The sequence below is a fragment of the Gopherus flavomarginatus genome, chromosome 8 (assembly GCF_025201925.1).
Source record: "Gopherus flavomarginatus isolate rGopFla2 chromosome 8, rGopFla2.mat.asm, whole genome shotgun sequence".
Taxonomy (NCBI): domain Eukaryota; kingdom Metazoa; phylum Chordata; order Testudines; family Testudinidae; genus Gopherus; species Gopherus flavomarginatus.
This window is the reverse complement of record NC_066624.1, coordinates 72,388,523-72,409,872: the sequence shown is the minus strand read 5'-3', so window position 1 is coordinate 72,409,872 and position 21,350 is coordinate 72,388,523. Positions and strand designations below refer to the sequence as shown.

The 21,350-nt window shown below is 40.1% G+C and overlaps 1 protein-coding gene across 1 annotated transcript; it reads left to right on the top strand.

The window, feature by feature from the left end:
* The first annotated feature begins 1,205 nt into the window (after nt 1-1,205).
* RBP2 (retinol binding protein 2) lies at nt 1,206-10,196 on the top strand. The gene is made up of 4 exons (XM_050964183.1): nt 1,206-1,278; nt 5,582-5,760; nt 8,021-8,122; nt 10,143-10,196. Exons 1-4 carry the CDS (start codon nt 1,206-1,208, stop codon nt 10,194-10,196), a joined length of 408 nt encoding a protein of 135 aa, XP_050820140.1.
* The last annotated feature ends 11,154 nt before the right edge of the window (nt 10,197-21,350 follow it).

Sequence of the window (21,350 nt, the reverse complement as noted above, 5' to 3'; positions counted from 1 at the left end):
GTGAGGGTCAAAATTGAAACACAAAGTAGGAAATGGTTTGATCTGACTCTGAACGAGTCTAACCCAAAACACCAAAAGTCTGCATTAGTTTGGCCTTTTCCTGCATTTGTGGGACTTTCTGCAGATTATCCCAATACCTTTACTGTAGCAGGGTGCGAGTTGTAGTATCCTGGTCACTGAGGTTGCTGCAGCACAGAGAAGGCTGGAGGCTTAACTGGAATCAACCGACCTGTTACTGGAGGGGATTAGTAACACTTGGTAGCAACTGTTGGGCTAATGAGTTAGTTGGCTTAGTAACAGGGGGATATATAACTGTGAAGATGAGGTTTAAAAAAAAGAGGGGGCGGGGGAAGAGAAAAGTTCTGTGGAAAACCCCTCCTGCTGTGCACCTGTGCTGTAATCCTGCCCCGGTTGGAAATCCAGGATTAAAGATGAAATGATGATGAAGATGAAATGATGAAAAAGAAACAGATTTAAAAATGGGCTAGACAGTGCTGCTCCCAGGGTAGCTTGAGAGGCGCTCTGTGACATGTACGATCAGTTAAATGAAATTTATTCAAGTGAATTTATGCCTGATGTGTATTTGCCAACATTTGACATCTATAAAAAGGGACATTTTGGGAGGAAAACAGGGATACTTTTGAACTCTATGTTAATACATTGGAATATGAAGTTGAGAAGTAAAATAAAATAATAAATATTCTCTCTTTTAAAAATAGGCATTTCCTCTTTAATGGCCCAATCTTGCATTCATTATACATCCAAAACTTATACCAACTTCACATGGGAGTTAGGGCGCATGAACTGTGCAAGGCCAGGCTCTTAATAGGGGCTTATCATATGTAGGAGAAGAGAATTGAAAAAGAGAACTTACGCTGGGTTGCACAGTTTGACATTGTGGTGCATGTTTCAAAGGAGTATCTATAAGAGATTGCTGTCCTTTACAAAGGTCACTGTAAAATACCTTTCTTTGTTAGTTCTTGCTTCAGAAACCCATTCCTGGCCTGTCTGCTGTCCACCTGAACTTTGTTAATGAAGCAAAGTTCTGTCAGGTTATATCTCTGACCTTCAGACTTTATTATCTGGAAAACCATAAACTTTATCCAAGGAAGATATAAAAAGGACAGTTTTAACACATTCTCTCTGCAGAACTTGCTTCCAGGCTCAGCATTTGATTTACTCTTGGGTTTGAGCTCTTAGCCAGCATGCCTGCTGATTACAATGGGACATGGAAAATGGAATCCAATGAAAACTTTGACGGTTACATGGTTGCCTTAGGTAAATGAAAAAAATACAGTCTTGGGACAAGAACTTTTATTTATCAATCATGCCTATTTAAAAAACTACTAATAGTAGAGCAGTCTTACTCCTTTTATATGTTTTGAGGATAAGAGTTTCTGGCAGTAATATTAAAATATCATGTACTTGCTATAATATGTGTAGACAAACTTGAGTGACTTCTCAAGCAAACAGGATACTCCATAGCAGTGGAGAAAAAACAGTTAGCCTTTAGCATTTAATAAAACTGTAACTGAACTAACAGATATAGTAAAAAGTTTACATAGTAATGAACCTTCTAACAGTCTTTATTGGAGCATATTTCCACAGCAAGAAAATTAAAGTTATTAACAAATAGAATTCTTATTTCAATGTTAAAAGAACATTGAAAGAGAGTTAATTTTGTGCAAGTAGCACATTAAGAGAGCTGAAAATGTGAATGGAGACCAAGCTCCTGGTAATGCCAGTTTACTCTATTTCCCCCACATTAGTGTCTTCAATGATTATAATGATAGTGCAAAAGTTTTACAAGGGATAATTGTCTTCTGTTGGTTTGAGGACCATTTTATATTTGACCTTTTCAATACAAATGTAATTTTCAAATGTTTTAGTTTGCATGCAGATAAAACTTAACCCTATAGGACATTAAAAGCAGCAAAGAGTCCTGTGGCACCTTATAAACTAACAGACGTATTGGAGCATGCTCCAATACGTCTGTTAGTTTATAAGGTGCCACAGGACTCTTCGCTGCTTTTACAGATCTAGACTAACACGGCTACCCCTCTGATACCTATAGGACATTATGGATACCTAAGGGTTCTGACTCATGTGAGTCTCAGGATATTTAGTATTTTTCTTAAAGTCTCAGCTACTGGATCTGAGAATCTCAGCTTCCATTTTTTTGGGGGGTGGGGTTGGGGGGTAAAAAGTAATGTTCCTAGCCCTCATGGTTGCAGAGGACAGCTTGAAAATGTGAAATGAGAGCACCGTAGAGGCTCAGAAACCAGGAGGCAGATAAAAAGAGCCCAATATTTATTATTATTTTAAAATCATGATTATAAACCAATATCATTATTTGGAGTGGGTAGGCTCATGACTTTTGAGTGTTTGATAGTGGCAAGACTAGACGAGGGATGGAAAATCCTTTCCACTCAACTCAAAAGTGATCTCTGACCAAAATAAATGTTCTGTCGGGAAAAGCAGATAAGAGAACTCTAATATTGTTGTCATTCTTGGTGACTGACAAATTCTCTTCATTGTTTAAGCATCCTTCTCTTCATTGTTTTAAGCATCCTTCTTCCTTATGGCTAGTCTAGGCATGCACTTGAAGAGTGTGAGACTTTCTTCCAACAGGACAGAGTTTTACTAAGTATTTTAATCCGGTTGTAATGTCACTCAACACTCTGTTCCCTTCTCTCCTAGACTTTCTCTTGGGTATCATTTGCTAATATTGTTGTATTGATTCTGTCAGTTGGGTCATAACTGCTTATATTTACTCTTCTTGAAAACTTTTACCAAGAAGGCCAGCAATTGCTAGTAATATTATTAATATCTCTCTTTAGATTGGTACTTCCCCTCTGAAATTTAGACTGAGATATTCATTGAAATTCAATAGGCACTTGGTGCCTCACTCTCATAGGATGTGTATTTTTTCATCTTTAAGCATTCTAATCCCAATCCTGCCACAATAAGTAGTGGCCTTCCCAATTCTCTACTTTCTTTTGTATCATAACTAATAGCATGCACTGCGCTCGAGCAATACTTTTGTCAGACCTCCGCTCCATCCTCAGGATTGTTTCAGTTAGCAACGAGAACAGGATACCTGACTGAAACCATCCTAAAATGATCTTAATGGTTTTCTCCAGGGTGTTTGACACATTAGACTATAAAATAAAGGGCTCGATTCAGCCCCTGGGTCCCTCAGGTGGAAATAGGGCCACAGGAACCCAGCACTGAGAAGTCCGCTTGAAGAAGGATTGGCAGAAGTTTAAGCCATCCACAATTCCTGATATGCTAGGTGGCTCAGAAGTGGTTGGTGCAGTACAGTGAGACAGAGGGGTTCATTGCATCTCCTGTTCTGCCTCCACTGGAGATGTGCCTACTGAATCTCCTGCTGGAGCTTAAAGCTAGTCTCCCCATAAGAAACTTGGTGTGAGATTGCGGAGTGAGACCCATGTTCACACAAATTGGCTTTGGATCAGGCCCTTTGTTTTGTGGGTTTTTTGACCATGTTTTATGTACTGCGATTCAGTGCTAGAGAAAAGTGCCTCACAGAATTTGCAACAAAGTAGTATCTAGATGCGTATTTCTATGTGTGGTTCTGAGAATTTGTCCCTCACGGACTGTGTTATCAGTGAAAAAGAAATGACATGGAAATAGTGAAAAGAGATTTTTCTGCTCTTTCTCCTGATTTTACATTCAGTTGATATTCTAAGAATTAAGGAGTTCAGGTTCAAAGCACAATGAAGCTGAACTTTTTGAGGTTCATTCATCCTTATAATTGCTACATATGCATTCCTATACCTTAATTAACAAATCGTTTTGCCCTTTAAACCAGAAACTCTAACTTTTTCATAAGCATGTTACAAAGTATTTCAATCTAATCTAATAGAACCATATTTCATCTTTATTGCTTGTATTGTTCAAAATGTGTTTTAATAAAACCTCCCCTGATTTTCTGCAGTAGTACAAGACTAATATATTAGTCAGGAATAGTATTCCTTTGGAAAATTAGACTTTTCTTTCCTCTGAGAGACCTAATTTTTTTTACCTGGCTATAAATCAGACCCAGAGATACCTTTTAATCCTCAGCAACGGATAAAATATACTTGAATATGAACATTATTTCCTACGTTAAAGTAACACTTTTTGTTTTGTTTTCCAGCCACTCCTTTCACTCAATTTGATTAGTGCCTTATCAGTAGCATAATGAATCCACCAAAAGAAAATGGGTTCCATTTGTACAAGGTTTTGCCAAGATGAAAATGATTAATTTTTATGTGATGGTTAACAAGCCACACTATTTTTCAGTCTCTGGGAGAAACATGTTAGATTATTTCATTTGCATATAATACCATAACAAGATTCATTGCCAAATGGTCAAATATTTATTGTACCTGGCAATGCAACTGGCATTAGGTGTATTGTCTAGGGTAGACTGCGTCATGATGGTAATATATTTGAAATATCTTTCAGGGCATTCAGTTGCAAGTACTTGTTTGTATTATGTTAGTTTTCATAATGAACAGAGTACGAAATGGTAAAGGGGATCAGGCACAAAATGCTGACTGAATATTAAAGAGGGCATTGTCAAATGCAGTACTCTTTGAGATTTTATATATATATAATTTACTTTGCATCTTTTACCCATATAGAAGCTGCAAAATAATCTCTTTCCATCCATTTTTTTCCTTTAAAGTCTGACCAACTTTGATTTTTGTTTCTAACATTCTTTCCTAGGGACAATCAGTATAGCTCTTATTTGTTTACTTATTTATATACAAGCATCCTTTTTGCAAAGGGTTTGCTAATTAATATGATTCTAATTCAAACTACTGTATGAAAAGGGGAAAAATGGCTTTTACAGATGGCAGTTAAATCACACTCAGTATAGTCCAGTGTCAATATAAATGCAGTACAGTTCCACAGATTACACATAGTCCCAAACAATAATAAGTGATTATGGTGAAATAAAAGCTACATGCCAAAATTCACTGGATCAGACATGCACATCTACTGCACTCGTTCTGAGATGCTTCTATAGATATGAGTAGAACTGGTCAAAAGCAGTGTCTGGGGAGAGGGCATATTGTTTTCTTGAAAATTTTCACCAAAAAATGGACATTTTATTTTTTCCAAAAACATGAATACTGAAAATCTTGGGGATTTTCAGTTTTTCTCCTACTTCACGCCTCCCCATTATCTCTAATTTTGTCACTGAAAAAAGGAGAGGGGTATATGACAGTGGAAAAATACCCAAAACTGGGGGAAAAATGGGTTTTTCATCAAAAAAAATTAGAACACTTTTTTTGGAAAAAACACAAACATTCCTCAATTTTTTTATTTTTTTCAAAAAAGACCTTTTTTGTCATTTAAAAAAGTTTCAAATGAGAAATGACAGCCAATTCTAGAAGAGAACTATTCCACCTTGTTTTATCTGAAAGTGAGAGGATTAAATGTACAAATGCTTTCATAGTGTAGTTTTCATAGTTTTGGTGAATATATAAAAATATCTTTTGCGCCTTGTACCAGAAGTTGGAATTTGGCTAGGTATATCATACACTTATGTTTTGTTTGTTGATAGGCATTGATTTTGCCACTCGTAAGATTGCAGGACACTTGAAACAAACGAAGGAAATTATTCAAGATGGAGACAATTTTAAGACAAAAACACTGAGCACTTTGAGAAACTATGAACTGAATTACACTGTGGGAGTGGCGTTTGAAGAACACACCAAGGGGCTTGACAACCGAGTTGTTCAGGTATACATTTAGTGTACGTGGAAATCAAATACTGAGGTTAAAAACAGGGTAAGCAGTCTGTAAATTTCCTGACTAAAAATAATGGAAAGCAATTTACAGATATTAGAGAATGTTTGTCTATGAAGTGCAGGTAATTTGCATTTCAAGACAATTTCGTCTTTCACATAGAAATATTTATTTTATAGACAAACAAGGAAGGTTTCCCTGATTTTTAAGGGCAATAACATTTTTCTTGAAAGGAATCTTTCCTGTCTTTCTATAATAAACCTCTTTGTAGTAAAGTAAAGAAAGGAAGTATATTTTGTCACATATAATTTAGCTGCTGCTGAAGTTGCATTTTAAAACTACTGATGTTTTTTCCCCCTCCACATTATCTTAAAATTGTCAGTTCTATCTGAGTCTGTTCCTGCAAGCCTTCCACACATGGAATTCCCATGGAAGACAGAGAGAGTTCCGCGAAAAGACCTCTTAAGGGATCAGGGCCTGAACCAGCTGGTGTATTCATTTACTGCACACACCTTTGCTTTCCTTTTACCGATACCACCCTCAGTTTTATTCTCCTAACATCCCCTGAAAACATGTAATGGAGAATTTCAACAATACAAAAGGCAGCCAGGCATCCAACTCCCATTGAAACGCCTCTTTGAGCCTTTGAAAACCTGCCCCAAACAGCCACTCACCTCTCTTTCTGTTATCATTTTGTTGATACTCTTCAGCTGGTAACCAGTTCTACCTTCTTCCTCAGCACTTGGCTAACTTGCTCCTCTCTGACCTTACACACACTTCTGCATCATCAACTTATCCCAGTAAACAACTTTAATCTCTGAACTCAGATCCTGCTGTCAGCCTCTGGAGAGATGGTCGCATAGCTCAAAACTCACTGACAGCAAGACCTATTTTGTCTCATTAGTCCTCACAAAGGAAGTAGGCAGCATATAGAGATGAATCCTGTCCTTATCTGCGCTCATGGAATCCCCCAGCAGAGCTGCATGGGTTTCACTGAAGGCATTGTTTGACCCATAGGCCTGCTTTTGTTCTCACTTACCCCAGTTTCACTGAAGTAGCTCTTCTGGAGTTACTTCTGATTCACAATAGTGTAAGTCAGAGAATAATCAGGCTTATAATGTTCCATTTTCAGTCTCCCTAAATCCCTCTCTCTAGAGAGTCCAGAATGCTGAGGAAGTGCCATTCTCTCTCTTTCCCTGAATCTAGAGATTGTGGAGAGTCACATTCCCTGGTTTCCTGTTAGTCTCCAGTTCTAATTCAAAATTGCCTTTGAGGTTTTCAGAAGTCTCCCTCTGAATTTATTTCCTCTTCTCTCTCCAACTACATGCACCTACAGCCAGTTTTGGCTTGTCTCTATCCTTTTTGTACTGTGGGAGGTTGAGGGAGCTTAGGTTATTCATTCACCCCTGCGTCTGGTGCCCATCCTACCTGGAACTCATTTGTTTGTTTATTTGTATAATCATGGTACTTAGGAGCCCCAGGCATGGACCAGGACCCCATTGTGCTAGGTGATGTACAGAACAACAAGAGTGTCCCTGCTCCAAAGAGCCTATACTCTAAATATAAGACAAGACATTAGATTGTTTCATTGTACACCCCACTCAATGGGACAATACTTGTCAGCACGATAGGGAGCGGTACCAGCAGCCAAGCCATGCCTCCAATTTCATCCTTTGAATTTCTGATGCTATTTATAGAATAGCACTGAATATGAAAACTGTATTTTTCTTTTCTCGCTGTGTGAAAACATATGACTGCTCTTGCTTTAAAGCTCTTGGTTACAGTGCCTGAAGGATACTATAAAATAAACTATAACTGTATTGTACCAAGTGTCATTTACATACTTTTTCTCTGTCTGTTTTATGTACAGACAGAGGCAGTGTTAATGCTGCACTAGTCACTGTGATCCATTGCACTTTATAATCTTTTTTTATTAATGCTTTCACACAGCCAGAAAAGAAAAATACAGTTTTCAAATTCAGTTCTATTCTATAAACAGCAGCAGAAATTCAATTAACTCATTGTCCCTCCTTTGCACACATGTATCATTGTATCCGAAGAAATAATTGCAAGGTGATAACATATAGCACTTTATACTAAGGGACATTTGGGCCACTACAGTCTTCACACAAGCAGGTGGGGTTTTCTCATCACACACTGAAGTTATGCTACTTCCCTATTAGTTCTGGTGTGTTTTGAACACTTTCCAAAATCCCTAGTTAACTTCTTGGATTTAATCCTTTGATCTCTTCAGACACTAGTGAATTGGGATGGTGATAAATTAGTATGTGTCCAGAAGGGGGAGAAGGAAAACAGAGGCTGGACGCACTGGATTGAAGGAGATAGACTGCATTTGGTAAGAACTGACTTTCGTGGTTATAGCATGTAACAGAGACTGGGGAATAGTATAGTTACTATAGTTCCAAGGATTTTTCTTATTCATTTTACTCACACAGCTCTGATACTTAAACTCTAAAACCCCCTCCCTTCCAGAACCCCCACTGTTTAATTTGTCTCCTCTGCTTCCCAATTAAGCCATAAACCTACAGTGACTTTTGGTCCAGCTCACTGCACTGCAGCCCTTAACCCTTCTAGTTACATAGCACATCCAATTCCTTCTGCATTTTGAGTAAATACTAAAAATAAACCACAGTGTTTACATGCTGAATAGAACCTGTAAGAACAATATTTTTTTGTTGTTCCAAAAAATGAGTTCTGGCAAGAAATATGTAGTTATCCAGATCAGAAAAACATTCCCAGAATATACAGGGAAACCCAGCAAACATTCTATAGTGTAGTTATCTTGTTCTACTGCTCGCCCCTCCCCCCCACAAAAAAATTCCCCGTCGAACAGCTGAGTTAGTAAACTGGGATGCAAAAGAAATGCAGCAAGCCTGAGAGATGCCATATGGGCCTGTAAAGAAAATAAGCAGTCAATGAAGTCTGGAAAAATAAATGAGAGCATACAGAGAAACACTGGGGTCCCAGGAAGAACAATCAGTAAATTGTGCATGGTAATGCTGGATGGTAGGGGCTCAGAAAGAGACAGTAACAGGCAGAATCGCACAACTTTTAGTGATTAGTTTAATACTAACTTCACCAGATTTGGATCTGTATAGATGAGGGGTTGGCAACCTTTCAGAAGTGATGTGCCGAGTCTTCATTTATTCACTCTAATTTAAGGTTTTACGTGCCAGTAATACATTTTAAGTTTTTAGAAGGTCTCTTTATATAAGTCTATAATATATAACTAAACTATTGTTGTATGTAAAATAAATAAGGTTTTTAAAATGTTTAAGAAGCTTCATTAAATTAAAATGCAGAGCCCCCCGGACTGGTGGCAAGGATCTGGGCAGTGTGAGTGCCACTGAAAATCAGCTCACGTGCCGCCTTCGGCATACGTGCCATAGGTTGCCTACCCCTGGTTTAGATAGATAGGAATTATTTTGCTTATCAGAATATGAATTTCTCCACCTTGGAACTGGATTGCTGGCTATAATACAGAGCTTAAAGTTATCTATTTGATGGACAGTATGCATTAATATTTTCTTTGTAGCATGTCTCCTCTATTTATCACATGAAGAGCCAGATCCTCAGCTGGTGGAAATTGGCATTGCTCCATTGACTGAAGTGAAGCAATGAAAACATGCACCAGTTGAGGATCTACCTTGAAGTCTTTTCTTGTTAGAATTAATTCTGTGCAGTTATATAAACTACATTTTACACTGTGCATGGTTTTGATGGCCATCTAACTACCATTGGAAGGTCAATCAGATGAATAAAAAAATCCTATTGTTTTCTTCCATCTAAGCAGAAACCAGTGTCACCCAACTAACAGATGGACTTTTATTACCCTATTACAATATAAATTCAAAATTAGCCAATAATTCCATTAATGAAAATTCTAATTATTGGCATCAGGATTCAAACTGAGATCTCTGGAAACAGGAGGATCTAGTGGGCTGGTGCATGAGTCTATTGGAGCACTATTGCCCTTGTACCCATCCTTTCTGAGACTTCCCTCCACCCTCTTTTTGTAATTCCCTTATTGCTTCAGTGCTTCTAATAAATTATAGCATGTTGTTTTAATAATAGACTATGCAAAGCCACACCATTACAGAGCAATTTCAATGCATTTTTCATTTTCATACTTTTTAAAACTCAATTCAAGTGTCAAAATCTAATTACCACAACCTGCAGTGCATGCCAGCTGATTAGGGCTTGATAAAACACACTGTTGTTGTTTTTTAAATAAGCAAACCTCTTCTTGAAGTGGTGGTTCAGCTGGTCTTACAGTGATTTTTCGAGGGGAGGTGCTGTAGATGGGAAACATAGCTCAGAATAATATATACTTACCAATTGTTTTAATGTTGCAGGAGCTGACATGTGAAGACCAGGTGTGCCATCAAGTATTTAAGAAGAAAAAGTAAGCTGACCAGAAAGTCCATCTGGTTTCACATATGCTATTATGCTATTTGGTTCTTTTTTTAAAAGCTATGTAATGACTGCTTGACACTGCCATGTAAGTGCATCTAAGACAAACACATCCTTTAACACCAACATGGAAACACTTCTGTATGTTTTAAGGTCTTTTGCCTTTCAATCCAGACTTAAATAAAAATAATTCTTATTCTTGTCATTATTTCTTTCATTTCTAAAATCCTTGTAATTTTTCCAGAAGCAAGACAGTAAGTCCTCTAAGAACAATGCGGTAACTAACCAGTCAGTTATCTCAACAACAGAATATCTCTCTGTGGTGCTGTAATATCATAATATGTTTGGATGAGTGAGTGCAAATCTGACATTCATTGTACTGCTTCTATTTAATTTAGTTCTGGGTCACTAAGTCTATAGTTTCAGGCAACAGGATGGCTCAACAGATTTGTAATAGGATACACAGCCTTTCACATCTAGGTCACTAATTTGAATTCGGCCCAGGTCCGTAGCTACTGAAAATTCTTACCAGCTGATAACTGTTTGGTGTTTTCTTAGTCCAATCCTAATAGACAGGTGCCCACAACCCCAAACCAACCATCATAATTGGCTGTTTAGTAATCTCAGTGGAGAGAACAGCAACTGAACTAATCTCTCAACTCAAGAGCTGGTCCCTATAGTTAAGCTTGAAGCACATTGACAGGGGCTGCATGTGGAAGCCTTGCACAACAATTACGTATGCTGCACCTATTCTGTGTGTAAACTGTCTCCTGTGCTCTCAGTCTTGTACCTTGTATCTTTTACAGGTTTGTTGTTAGTCTGTAGTTTCCAGCTCTCTCTTTGGATTTCCACGGTTTAATTACCTGTCTTTTTAAGGTTTTCCAAAGGACTTCGTGCTGTTTGCAGGGGACATGTTTAAATCAACCATGGATGATAAAGGATTGTGTTTTCAGTAGGTGGAGCCTGAAATCATGGAGCCAAATGTACACCTATATATGTATCAGTATTAACATGTATAAATCTGATACATATGTATTCAAAGATATTTGGACACCCAGATACTTATAAATGCTGGGAAAATATAGGTGCATGAATTTTTATTATTTATTATTAACTGATCTGAGCCTCCACTGGTTGAAATGGATGCTGTTTTGGCATTCTTTGTGTGATCTCTGATTAAAGACTGAGGATTTTCTGGTCTATGGCAGTAACTCATCTATTTTTGGAGGTTTGTCCACAAAGATGAGGCAGTTCCTTACTACTTGTTAAGCCCACCTCTGGAACTTCCACCAGAAACAGGTGCTCACTTTCTCTTTCTGGACCCCTGCCAGCTCACTGTTCTTACAGGGGGGCACATGAAATAATTGTACACAACTCACTAAGCTTTCCAAGAACTATAGAAATGACACAAGCGGAAATATCTGTATTGCTATTTTTTAGCCCCATAGCACAAGCCCTGTGAGCCCAATCAGTTGACCCAGGCTCTGAGACTTGCTGAGCGTTTGGGGTTGGTTGGTTGGTTTTTTTGCAGTGTAGCCATACCCTTAATGCACAATGGCTGCTTCCCAGGTTTCCTCCCCCAGATCTATGGTGATTCAACCATGTGGTATTTGCAGTGTGGCTTCCATTATCATATTGCAGAGCAACCGCTATCTCTGACTTTCCTGCTTGTGAAGCGTTTCTGCCCCACTGTAATTTCATAAACCCCTCTTCACCACACAGGAAAAGGGCCCTAGGGCTGTTAAACAAGCATTTACTTGATGAAGGCTCAATGAAGACAAATAAAGTGGCACTGACAAAGTCATTTAATTACAATATTTGTCTGTGCTCTTTCTAACTGGTGAGCGTATAGTTAGCCTTGGTGGAGGGAGATTAACAGAAGCAACAAATACCTTCAGATTTTTAATGCAGATTTTTTTTCTCCACTAGAACAGGCTCTTTTCAGTTTTAATTTGTGATTGATTCCAAGGGCAGGGGTTGCAGATGTTTCAATTTTGGCTTGCTGATTACACTTGTTATGCAGATAGTGAAGATTAGCTGGAATCGCTTTGTGAAAATGAGATTTAAAAATAATAACAATGAGCCAAGCTTCTTGAGAGCCACAAAGATTTTGTAAATTATTCTCTGAGTTTCACACTTTTGTTAATTATAAGTTGTGCTGCAGTGATTCAGTCATTACTAAGTAAGGGAAATAGGGCAACAAATGAGAGTGTATGTTGCAGAGCTAGCAGGCCATGAACCTATGGCCTCATTAGCAAGAAAGCCCTCTGTGACAGGATGTAGGGCCCTGCCTAAGCATATGGACACCAAGAGGTAAACTCTTTGCTACGCTTACAGCTGCTTACACCCAAACAGCAGAACAAGTTGGAGAAAAGGAGCTTGGCTTTGAGCCAGGGCCTGAGTCTCCTCTGCCTTGTATGCTTGTGCCATTCACACCTCTGCAAAGTACGTGTCAATCTCTACCAGATCAGACTGGCAGAGCTTGATACTCCTCTCATTTACGCTGTCAGGAATAACTGTACTGAAATGTCATGGGTGTAAAACTTGTGTGAGAGGAGGATCAGCCCCATGTTTAATTATCACTCACTACACAGGGGTACGTGTTTATACAAGGTGCAAGTCAGAGGTGAATCAGATCCTGAGGCCTGAGTCAGGAGCTAAGGGCTTGTCTACACTATAAAGATGTACCATTTAACAATACTGTACAAATACCCTAGTATGAATAGTTATACTGGTACTTTCTACCAAGATAGCTACAGGGAGGAGAATATGTTATCATAAGGCCCCTTCATTCCAGTATAACTGAATCCACACTAGAGGATATACCAATATAAGAATATTGGTTTAAAAAATATCATACCCCAACAGACCAATTGCTAACAAGCAAGTGTAGACCTGGCCTCAGGCCAACCTTATCTAAAGCCTGTGTGGCTACAAATAGCCCCTCAGGCTGCTCTCTTGTGACTTAGATGGGACTTGTCAAAGCTGGTAGATGGCCTCATCCGTTTTCTACCCCAGACGATTACATAGCACTCATGTATCTTGACAGGATTTAAACCAGTGAGCCCTGTATAACAGGTACATGTAGTGATATGCAGGAGGGGGCTCTGGAATGCTACTTATGGAAATTCTGCCGCTCAATAGAAGGGAGAGTTGAGTTGTTTGTATCTGCCTCTGATGGAGTCAATCTAGCTGGATGTTGCTAAATCACCTTTGCCAGGAATTACCTGGAGCTCGTGAGGACAATATAAAGCTTTTAAAGCCTTTCCTCAAGCACAAGCACTGCTGAAAGACCCACCCTTCCCTAAAGAGCAGTACTTCCAATAAGTCATCTCCTGGACTGAAGCCACCTGAGAACACAATGACCTAAAAGCCTTTACTGTCATTTAACTATGTAATAATTGTGCTTATGAATTGTCTGCAGATCTCCTGACACCAGTGAGATTTTGGAGCATATAGCACAAGCCTATGACCCTTAGGTTCCTAAAACTTAGAGCAAAAGTCTGCCTAACAAACCTGAGGTGACAGGTGGGTCTAGGCCCATCCAAAACAAAAGTGCCCCCCTCAATTAAGTGGGAGGAACCATTGATCCCGGCATCAATGTATTATGAGGGACAACGAAGGAAAAAAAACAGGAGCAGGTATGGGATCAGAGGTTGAAAATCAGGGATCTGGAAGAGGACACCACGCAGAAAACATCCAACTGTCCCCAAAGGTTTCCAGGGAGGATGTGATTGTAGAAGGGATTGGAAATAGGCTTCGCAGTTGTAGGGCACCCACCCATCCATCTTCCTCTCCCTGATATGATGGATGGCTCTCTTGGCCAGTGCCAGGACGAGGTGAATGAGGAGGTCCTGTGACTTTGTGGGGCCACAGATGGGAAGTGTAAGGAAAAATGCAGCCAGAACCTCAGGAAGAGGTTCTGGAGGAGCCAGAAAAGGGACTGCCACCTTATGCACCCTGCATAGATGTGCAAATAAAAGGGACATGTGTCAGGGGATTTGTGAACTGCCCAGATATATCCCTCCATGGAGAAGCCACCAGCCAATAACCTGGGCAGGCTATGGAATCTGAGTGGAGTACAGATTGGCGCACTGGGGTTCCTAACCCTGCTCAGCTGGCAACAGACCCTGCCATGTGGTGTTGGGGCAGGACATAAAGAAGTGGATGATGTGAAACACAAGCATGTACAGATGTTCTCTGGGTGAGGTTCACAGGCGGACCATCTGAATGTCATGCAGCCAGCTCAGGTGGCATGTCAGAAGTGCCTAGAGAGGTTTGCAGGACCTCACTCAAAGACAAGTTCCTGAGGGCCAGAGGTGAGAGGTGAGCAGGGATCACCGGCCCACAGGACCCACTCGAGGAAAAGCAAGAGAAGCAGGAAGCACAGCTGCCCTCATCTCCTGGAGCACATGACTGGGGGTATGCAGTGTGGGCAGTCCCATGCACTGGCCAGATGCCACAGGGTCCACCCAGTCCCACTGATCATAAGGTGGCACCAGCCAAGACCATCCTCTGGCACACCCAGGGGGACTGTACCACCTGCACCCAGAGATGGGGTTGTGTAGCAGGGGTTCTGCAAGGAGGTCTCACCCTCAGCAGCCACCGTGGACCAGGGCATAAAAACTAGCTTCCAGGTCCTGAGGAGGTCCTGGTAAAGACTGGTAGCACAAAGAGATGTCTGGGGAGATCTCTGACTGCACCCAAGCAGTCAGAACAGGTGCTTCCATTTGGTCAAATAAGAGGGTGGGGCAGCACCTGGTGGCTATAAAGGACCAGGGAGTGAGTGACCAAGTGAATTAGAGCTGTCTGGAAAAACTGTTGGTAGGAGAGGAGACTGGCCAGAATGAAGTACTTCCTGAGGGAAAAGAGCAGGAGGGTATTGCTGTTTTTTAAGCTAACATCCCAAACTAGTAGTGTGTTGCCTGTTGCCTCCTAAAGTAGCAAGCTAAGGGCTGAAGGCTAGTGAGCAACAGAGGGACTTGACTTCTGCTATCTCCAGCACTGGACGGCTGACTGCTGGAGACTGGTGAGAGGGCCAGGAAGAATGAGGGATGCTCTCTTAGTCAGGATGCACTTTCAGCAGAGAGACTCTGAGGGTTCTTGCTATGAAGAAAGTTGGGTTACACTCCAGCTGGAAAAGCAGGGGTTCCTTTTCTGGCAGAGGGACAGAAGACAGCTGGGGTGCCTGCTATGCTGAAAGATGCCAGTGTGTGGTATGTTGGGTGTCATGTCATAGTATTTTAAGGGCTCTCTATGTGTGGGAGATAAATCCACTAGCTTGTGACCTGTGTTTTGAACTAATTGCATAATGTTTTTGTAATAAACTAGCTCCAAAGAAGGCTATTATTGAAGTAAGAAAGCCTGAAGTGGAGTCCTTGACAGGGGAAACTTAAGAGATGCATTTGTTGTGCCTCCACCTGCTAAAAGAAGGTGCTCCAGGCAGGGCCCCTCTGACACAGGCACTCTGAAATATTGATAAAACAAAGGAACAGAGTGATGTTAGAATTTGTCTTGAAATCTGAGCAAATTTGTATGATTACCTTAGTGTGAGAGGTTTGCAAGGTTTCATGACACTGCTGAGGCTCTTCATGAATACTGGATAAAATGACATCAGTAATACTAGCAGTTTCTGAGCAGAATGCTGACCCTTGAAACTCCATCCACTGCAAATGACTTCTCCCTATGGTGTACCAGTACTTCCACGGTGCTGCTTTCCAGTGCCTTCATGCTGTTCAATGCAAAATCATTTGGGGTGGGGGGGGGAGTTTGTATTATCCTATAACTAGCTTGTATTACACTTAATTTATCAGCATTCTGTTTCACTAAACAATTAGACCAACTGTCTGTGAGGTTTGTCTAGTTTTTGGAGGACTGGGGGACTTTCTTGAGTTATCATGGGCCCATTACAGTGTCCACTTCTGTATCGACACAAATCTTAAATAATCTTTCTCCCAATTATTAACACACCTATGGTTAAAAAACAAAGCCTTAAGTACCCCCTGGCAATCCTGCTCTCTCTTCTTTAGCTGCTTCTATGTTACGCTTTGGGTCCCTGCTGTTTTTTAGCTCGGGTAATAAACAACTCTGACAGACTATTAAAGCCATACCAAAAATCTAGACAAACCCTGTCATAGCTACTATCCCCATGAGCCCTATTTTGACTTCAGAAAATGTCAGGTATGAAAGTTACTTGGAATAATTCCCTGCTAACCCCACACTATTGCTGAGGGGGCGGTGTCTTCCAACCTACTTTAACAATCAGTGAGCAGTGCCCAGTGTTGCTTCTTGTCACCACAGTCAAGCACTGGCATTTTTAATGCCTTCTCTGCCCTATAATTTCTCAATTGTATTTGCTGCCTGTTTCCTCTTTTACCCACTGTAGGATTTTTTTAATTCTCTTTTTGAAGGGTGTAAGTTATTTGTGAACATCTAACATTATAAAAGTTCATAGTTTATTCTCTTCCTCTTGCATCTTGGGAAGCTTTAAAATGTACATTTTATGTCTTAAATTATTTCCCTGCTGTTTTTTCTCAGCAGTCACTCTTCTTTTCCCACGTTCCTATACTGCTTGGAAAAGGGAATTTAGGTAAGGTGTTCAATTACTAAAAGTATATATCCTCCTGGAGGTGCACTGAAGATAAAAATTACTAACCAATAAAATGAAATGGAGGATTTTTCTAATGCAGTGCTCCTTCACTGTGGCTTCCAGTGGAGTGGTCCTAATGCCTATCTGAATAATTTTAAATATGCCTCTTCAACATATTACTTCAAAAATACTTTTTTCTCCTGTAGCTTTGTCTGTAAATCTGGAAACACACCCTGACTTGGTCTGAGAAGGGCTATTGTGCTTTAGTCCTGAAAGCAGGGGAAGCCTTTGTTATAGTCTGTTGGCATGACAACTGAGCCCAAAGCACAATTTCAAAATGCATAACTATCTTTTCTCTTTCTCTTGGTTTAACATCAGTGTTTGTTAGAATTGAGTACAAATTAATTGTAGACGAGGGGCGGGGGTCTGATCTTGCAGCCCTTGCTCATCAAGTAGTCCCATTGCCTTTCAATAGTGCTCCTTCTGTGAGTAAGTAAAGCAAGATCGGGAGGGACCTTGTTTTGAATGAAAGCAGCTCAGTTTGGATATTCTGTAACTAGAACAAGTAACTGGTTTGAATAAATAATTAATAGCCATACAATTTATTATGGAGTATTGCTACTTGAAAATCTAGCTCTGGCTTAAAATTCCTTTCCAGTTAAGAGAAACATGGGTTACAGAGCAGCTTTTAAAAATATTATTACACTAAGTCACATGCATTTCTACTGATAGCAGACGGAATTTGGAAACTAGAGTTACATGCATTTATAGCACAAAGTAGCCTGGTCACTGTCACTATATGTCTAGTAGCATTCATTTTTGTTATTTGTTATAAAGGTTGAAACAAACTACCACATTTCATGAACAATTGGGGAGGGGGACTTTGTTATGGACTCCTTCTCATTTAACTGGCTACAATAAATCATTGAAAATAAGATCATAAGGCAAATTTTCTAGTTGCTTCCAAAAAGTGACGTGTGGATTTACATTTTTAGAAATAAATGACAAAAGGCTAATCTAATTAGTTTTATTCTCTAAACACCTTTGAGGAGACTGCCAGTAATATATTCCAGAAATGTAGCTGGAAGATGAGCTTTATTGGTTAGAGGATTAAAACGGAGTTGAATGACTCCCTTTCTGAAATAATGGCCTTAGTTCTCTGAAAACACAGATTGCTGTTTGTGACTAATGGGTGCCCTGAGCAGTATTACAGCAAATTGCTTTCCTTGATGACATGAACTGAATATATAGAAAACCTGAACACTTAGTATATCAAACGTCACTAAAGCAAAGCAACTGTCTTCCAGAGACAGGCTTTGTATGATCATAATTGAACGACTTCCCCTTTAGTGAGCTCAAGCCACTGAAAAGGATACGAGACCTGATTGCCCCACAACAAGCAAGGCAATGGACAATCTCTACAACTGTACAAAAGGAGTATAAAATGCTACCGAGCCAGAATGGTAGGCGCAAATTCATCCTGAGCCTGCTAGGGCAGCCTTAAATGCACCCTTCACTTGGGTTACTCATTGCCATAGCCTCTGCTTGTGGCAACAGGATGCAGGATTATTTTAGCCAGGGCAGTTGGGGTGGGTGCTGTGGGGAGACAGTAGTTCCAGGACCTCCAAAACCTCTGTCTGTGTAAATGGGGTGGATTGTGGTGTACTGGGTCCCCAACTTTCTCTCAATATGTCATGCCTTCTCGTGACACACCACCTCTCTTCTTTTGCCCAACCTAATCTGCCCCCTGCTTTACAATAATGCACCCTCTGCAATGAGAGGTTCTTCGGGGCAGTGCAGGCCTGTAGGAGCCAGCTCTGTGCCTGATCTAGATGACTCCTGTATTGGTGCTACTCACCAGAGAGGAGGTCTTACCTCTGCTTGTGGCCCTTATGAAAAGCAGTAGCTGACATAGAGGCTGTAGAACAAACTGTTGATGGGGCCTGTAGTGGCTTAAACTCACTTAGCACTCATGTAAACGACTACACAGGGTGTGTGAATCAAGCTCTTGGGCTCAAATTCTGACTTTATAAATTTTCTTGCGGGCATTAACGTCTTTTTTTCTGTTGATAAAGCTGGTGTTTGAGGGGGCTGCTTCTAATGAAAATTCAGTCACTTAAATGGTCAAAATAGTCAAACCCCCAAAATACCACCTACTCCAGGTCTTTACAGTATCCAGACATTAGGTTAGCCATGAACATAATATATTCACTTCAGAGCTCTGCTATTTAAGACAATACTATGCCATAATGTGCATATTAGAGTCCTTCATCTCAGTCATCCATAAATCCAAGATAAATGTCAGTTAATTTTAAATAACAGGGACTTTGAACACTAAGGCTGCATGTGTGTAACAGTGAGCATATTTTGGCCATCTGGACCAATATAAACAGCTCAAATCCTCACATTGTGCATGGCACTCTTTTATTCTGATTTCATCACTTACTATTCTATTCTATTCAGAATAATTAGTGCAAACACTTAAATTACACTGTTTGGTATCCTTGCAAGATAGCATACAACTATGCTGCCAGGAAGGTTATAAGGACAAACTACTTTAGATTTCTTTTCATGAGAGGAGTGAGTTTGTATCACAAACTATCAAATATTAACAATTGATGTGATTTTTCTTTTTTTTCTTTTTTTTTTTTTTTTTTTTTTAGTAAATTATTCTCCTAGGCTTAGACACTTGAATTCAGGCCTAAAGTTTTAGTGGCAGTGATTGGGTGAAGGAGAGAAATGAAACACTTTGCATTGCTACTGCCTTAGCTGTGTTTACTCTGTGGCTAAACAGATGCCTTCAGTCTCTCTCTAAGGCTGGTCTTCATTAACAGATCTTGTATTGGTATAACTATCAGTTGGGGGAGGAGGTGTGCACTGGCATAATTCCCCACTCTGAACCTTAGCGTCCAAAGGATGGGGTACCAGCATGAATTCCTCTAAGCTCAATTACCAGCTTAGAACCTGTAGTGCTGCCACCAACCAGGAATTCCAGTGCCTGGTACACTCTGGTCCCCCAAAAAACCTTGCCTGGGGACCCCCAAGACCCAGACCCTCTGGATCTTAGTACAAGGAAAGTAAACCCTTTCCCTCACCGTTGCCTCTCCCAGGCTTCCCCTCCCTGGGTTACCCTAGAAGATCACTGTGATTCAAACTCCTTGAATCTTAAAACAGAGAGGAAAATGCACCTTCCCCCCTCCTTTTCTCTTCCCCTCCCAGATTCTCCCTGAGACAGACAGTAAGCTTAACACAGAGAGAAATTAGCCTCTCTCTCCCCCTTCCCTCCTTTCTCCCCACCAATTCCCTGGTGAATCCAGACCCAGTCCCCTGGGGTCTCACCAGAATAAAAAAACAATCGGGTTCTTGAACAAGAAAAGCTTTTAATTAAAGAAAGAAAAACAGTAAAAATTATCTTTCTAAATTTAAGATGGAATATGTTACAGGGTCTTTCAGCTATAGACACTGGGAATACCCTCCCAGCCTAAATATACAAGTACAAATTAAAATCCTTTCAGCAGAATACAAATTTGAACTCCTCCCAACCAAATACACATTTGCAAATAAAGAAAACAACTATAAGCCTAACTCGCTTTATCTACCTAGTATTCACTATTCTGACCTTATAAGAGCCTGTATCGGAGAGATTGGAGAGAAACCTGGTTGCACGTCTGGTCCCTCTGAGCCCCCAGAGAGGAGAACAACCAAAAACTAACAGCACACACACGAACTTCCCTCCCTCAAGATTTGAAAGTATCCTGTCCCCTGATTGGTCCTCTGGTCAGGAGACAGCCTGGCTCACTGATCTTGTTAACCCTTTATAGGCAAAAGAGATATGAAGTACTCCTGTTCTATTAACTCTTAACTATCCGTTTATGACAAGGTGATTTTCTTTTTTACCAATAAAACAATAGAGGTTGTCCTGTGAATGCAGTTTTGACAGTATAAAGGTGCCTCGTACAAGTATAGCTCATTTCCATTTGCATGTAGACATCACCAATACCAGCATAGGCACCCTTATTCTGGTACACCAGTGCTTATGCTAGGAATGTTGTACCACTCTTTACGAGTGTAGTTAAAGGAGTTCAATGTTAATAAGGAACAAAGGGGGTAGGGCAGACCCATACTATCTATCTGGCATGCTTTGCATGCAGTAAATTCATTCTCTTTTTTTATAAAGATCTTTATTTAATCCAAGAAAATGAACTTGTAGCTGTGAAGAAAACGTGACAAAGAACAAAGTGAAGTTAAGAGCCTATGCTTACTGTATTTAAATAACTTCTTCCTCAAGTAAAAATGTCTTCAGTATTACAAAAGCCAACACAAACACTTTATAAATTCTTTGTCTTCAATGAACTTATTGAAGAAACTAATTTACACATTAAAGATTACAGGGGAAGCTAGGCAGCCCCAGACAGTAGAAAAAGAACTTCTGATGGACAGAATTTAGGCACCGCCTGCTGGCCAAACTTGTGTACGGAAAAGTGACTCAGAAGCAGTACAATACATTTAATTTTCTGAGTTAGGGTCCTGACTACAATTTTAATAAAAGCAACACATTCTG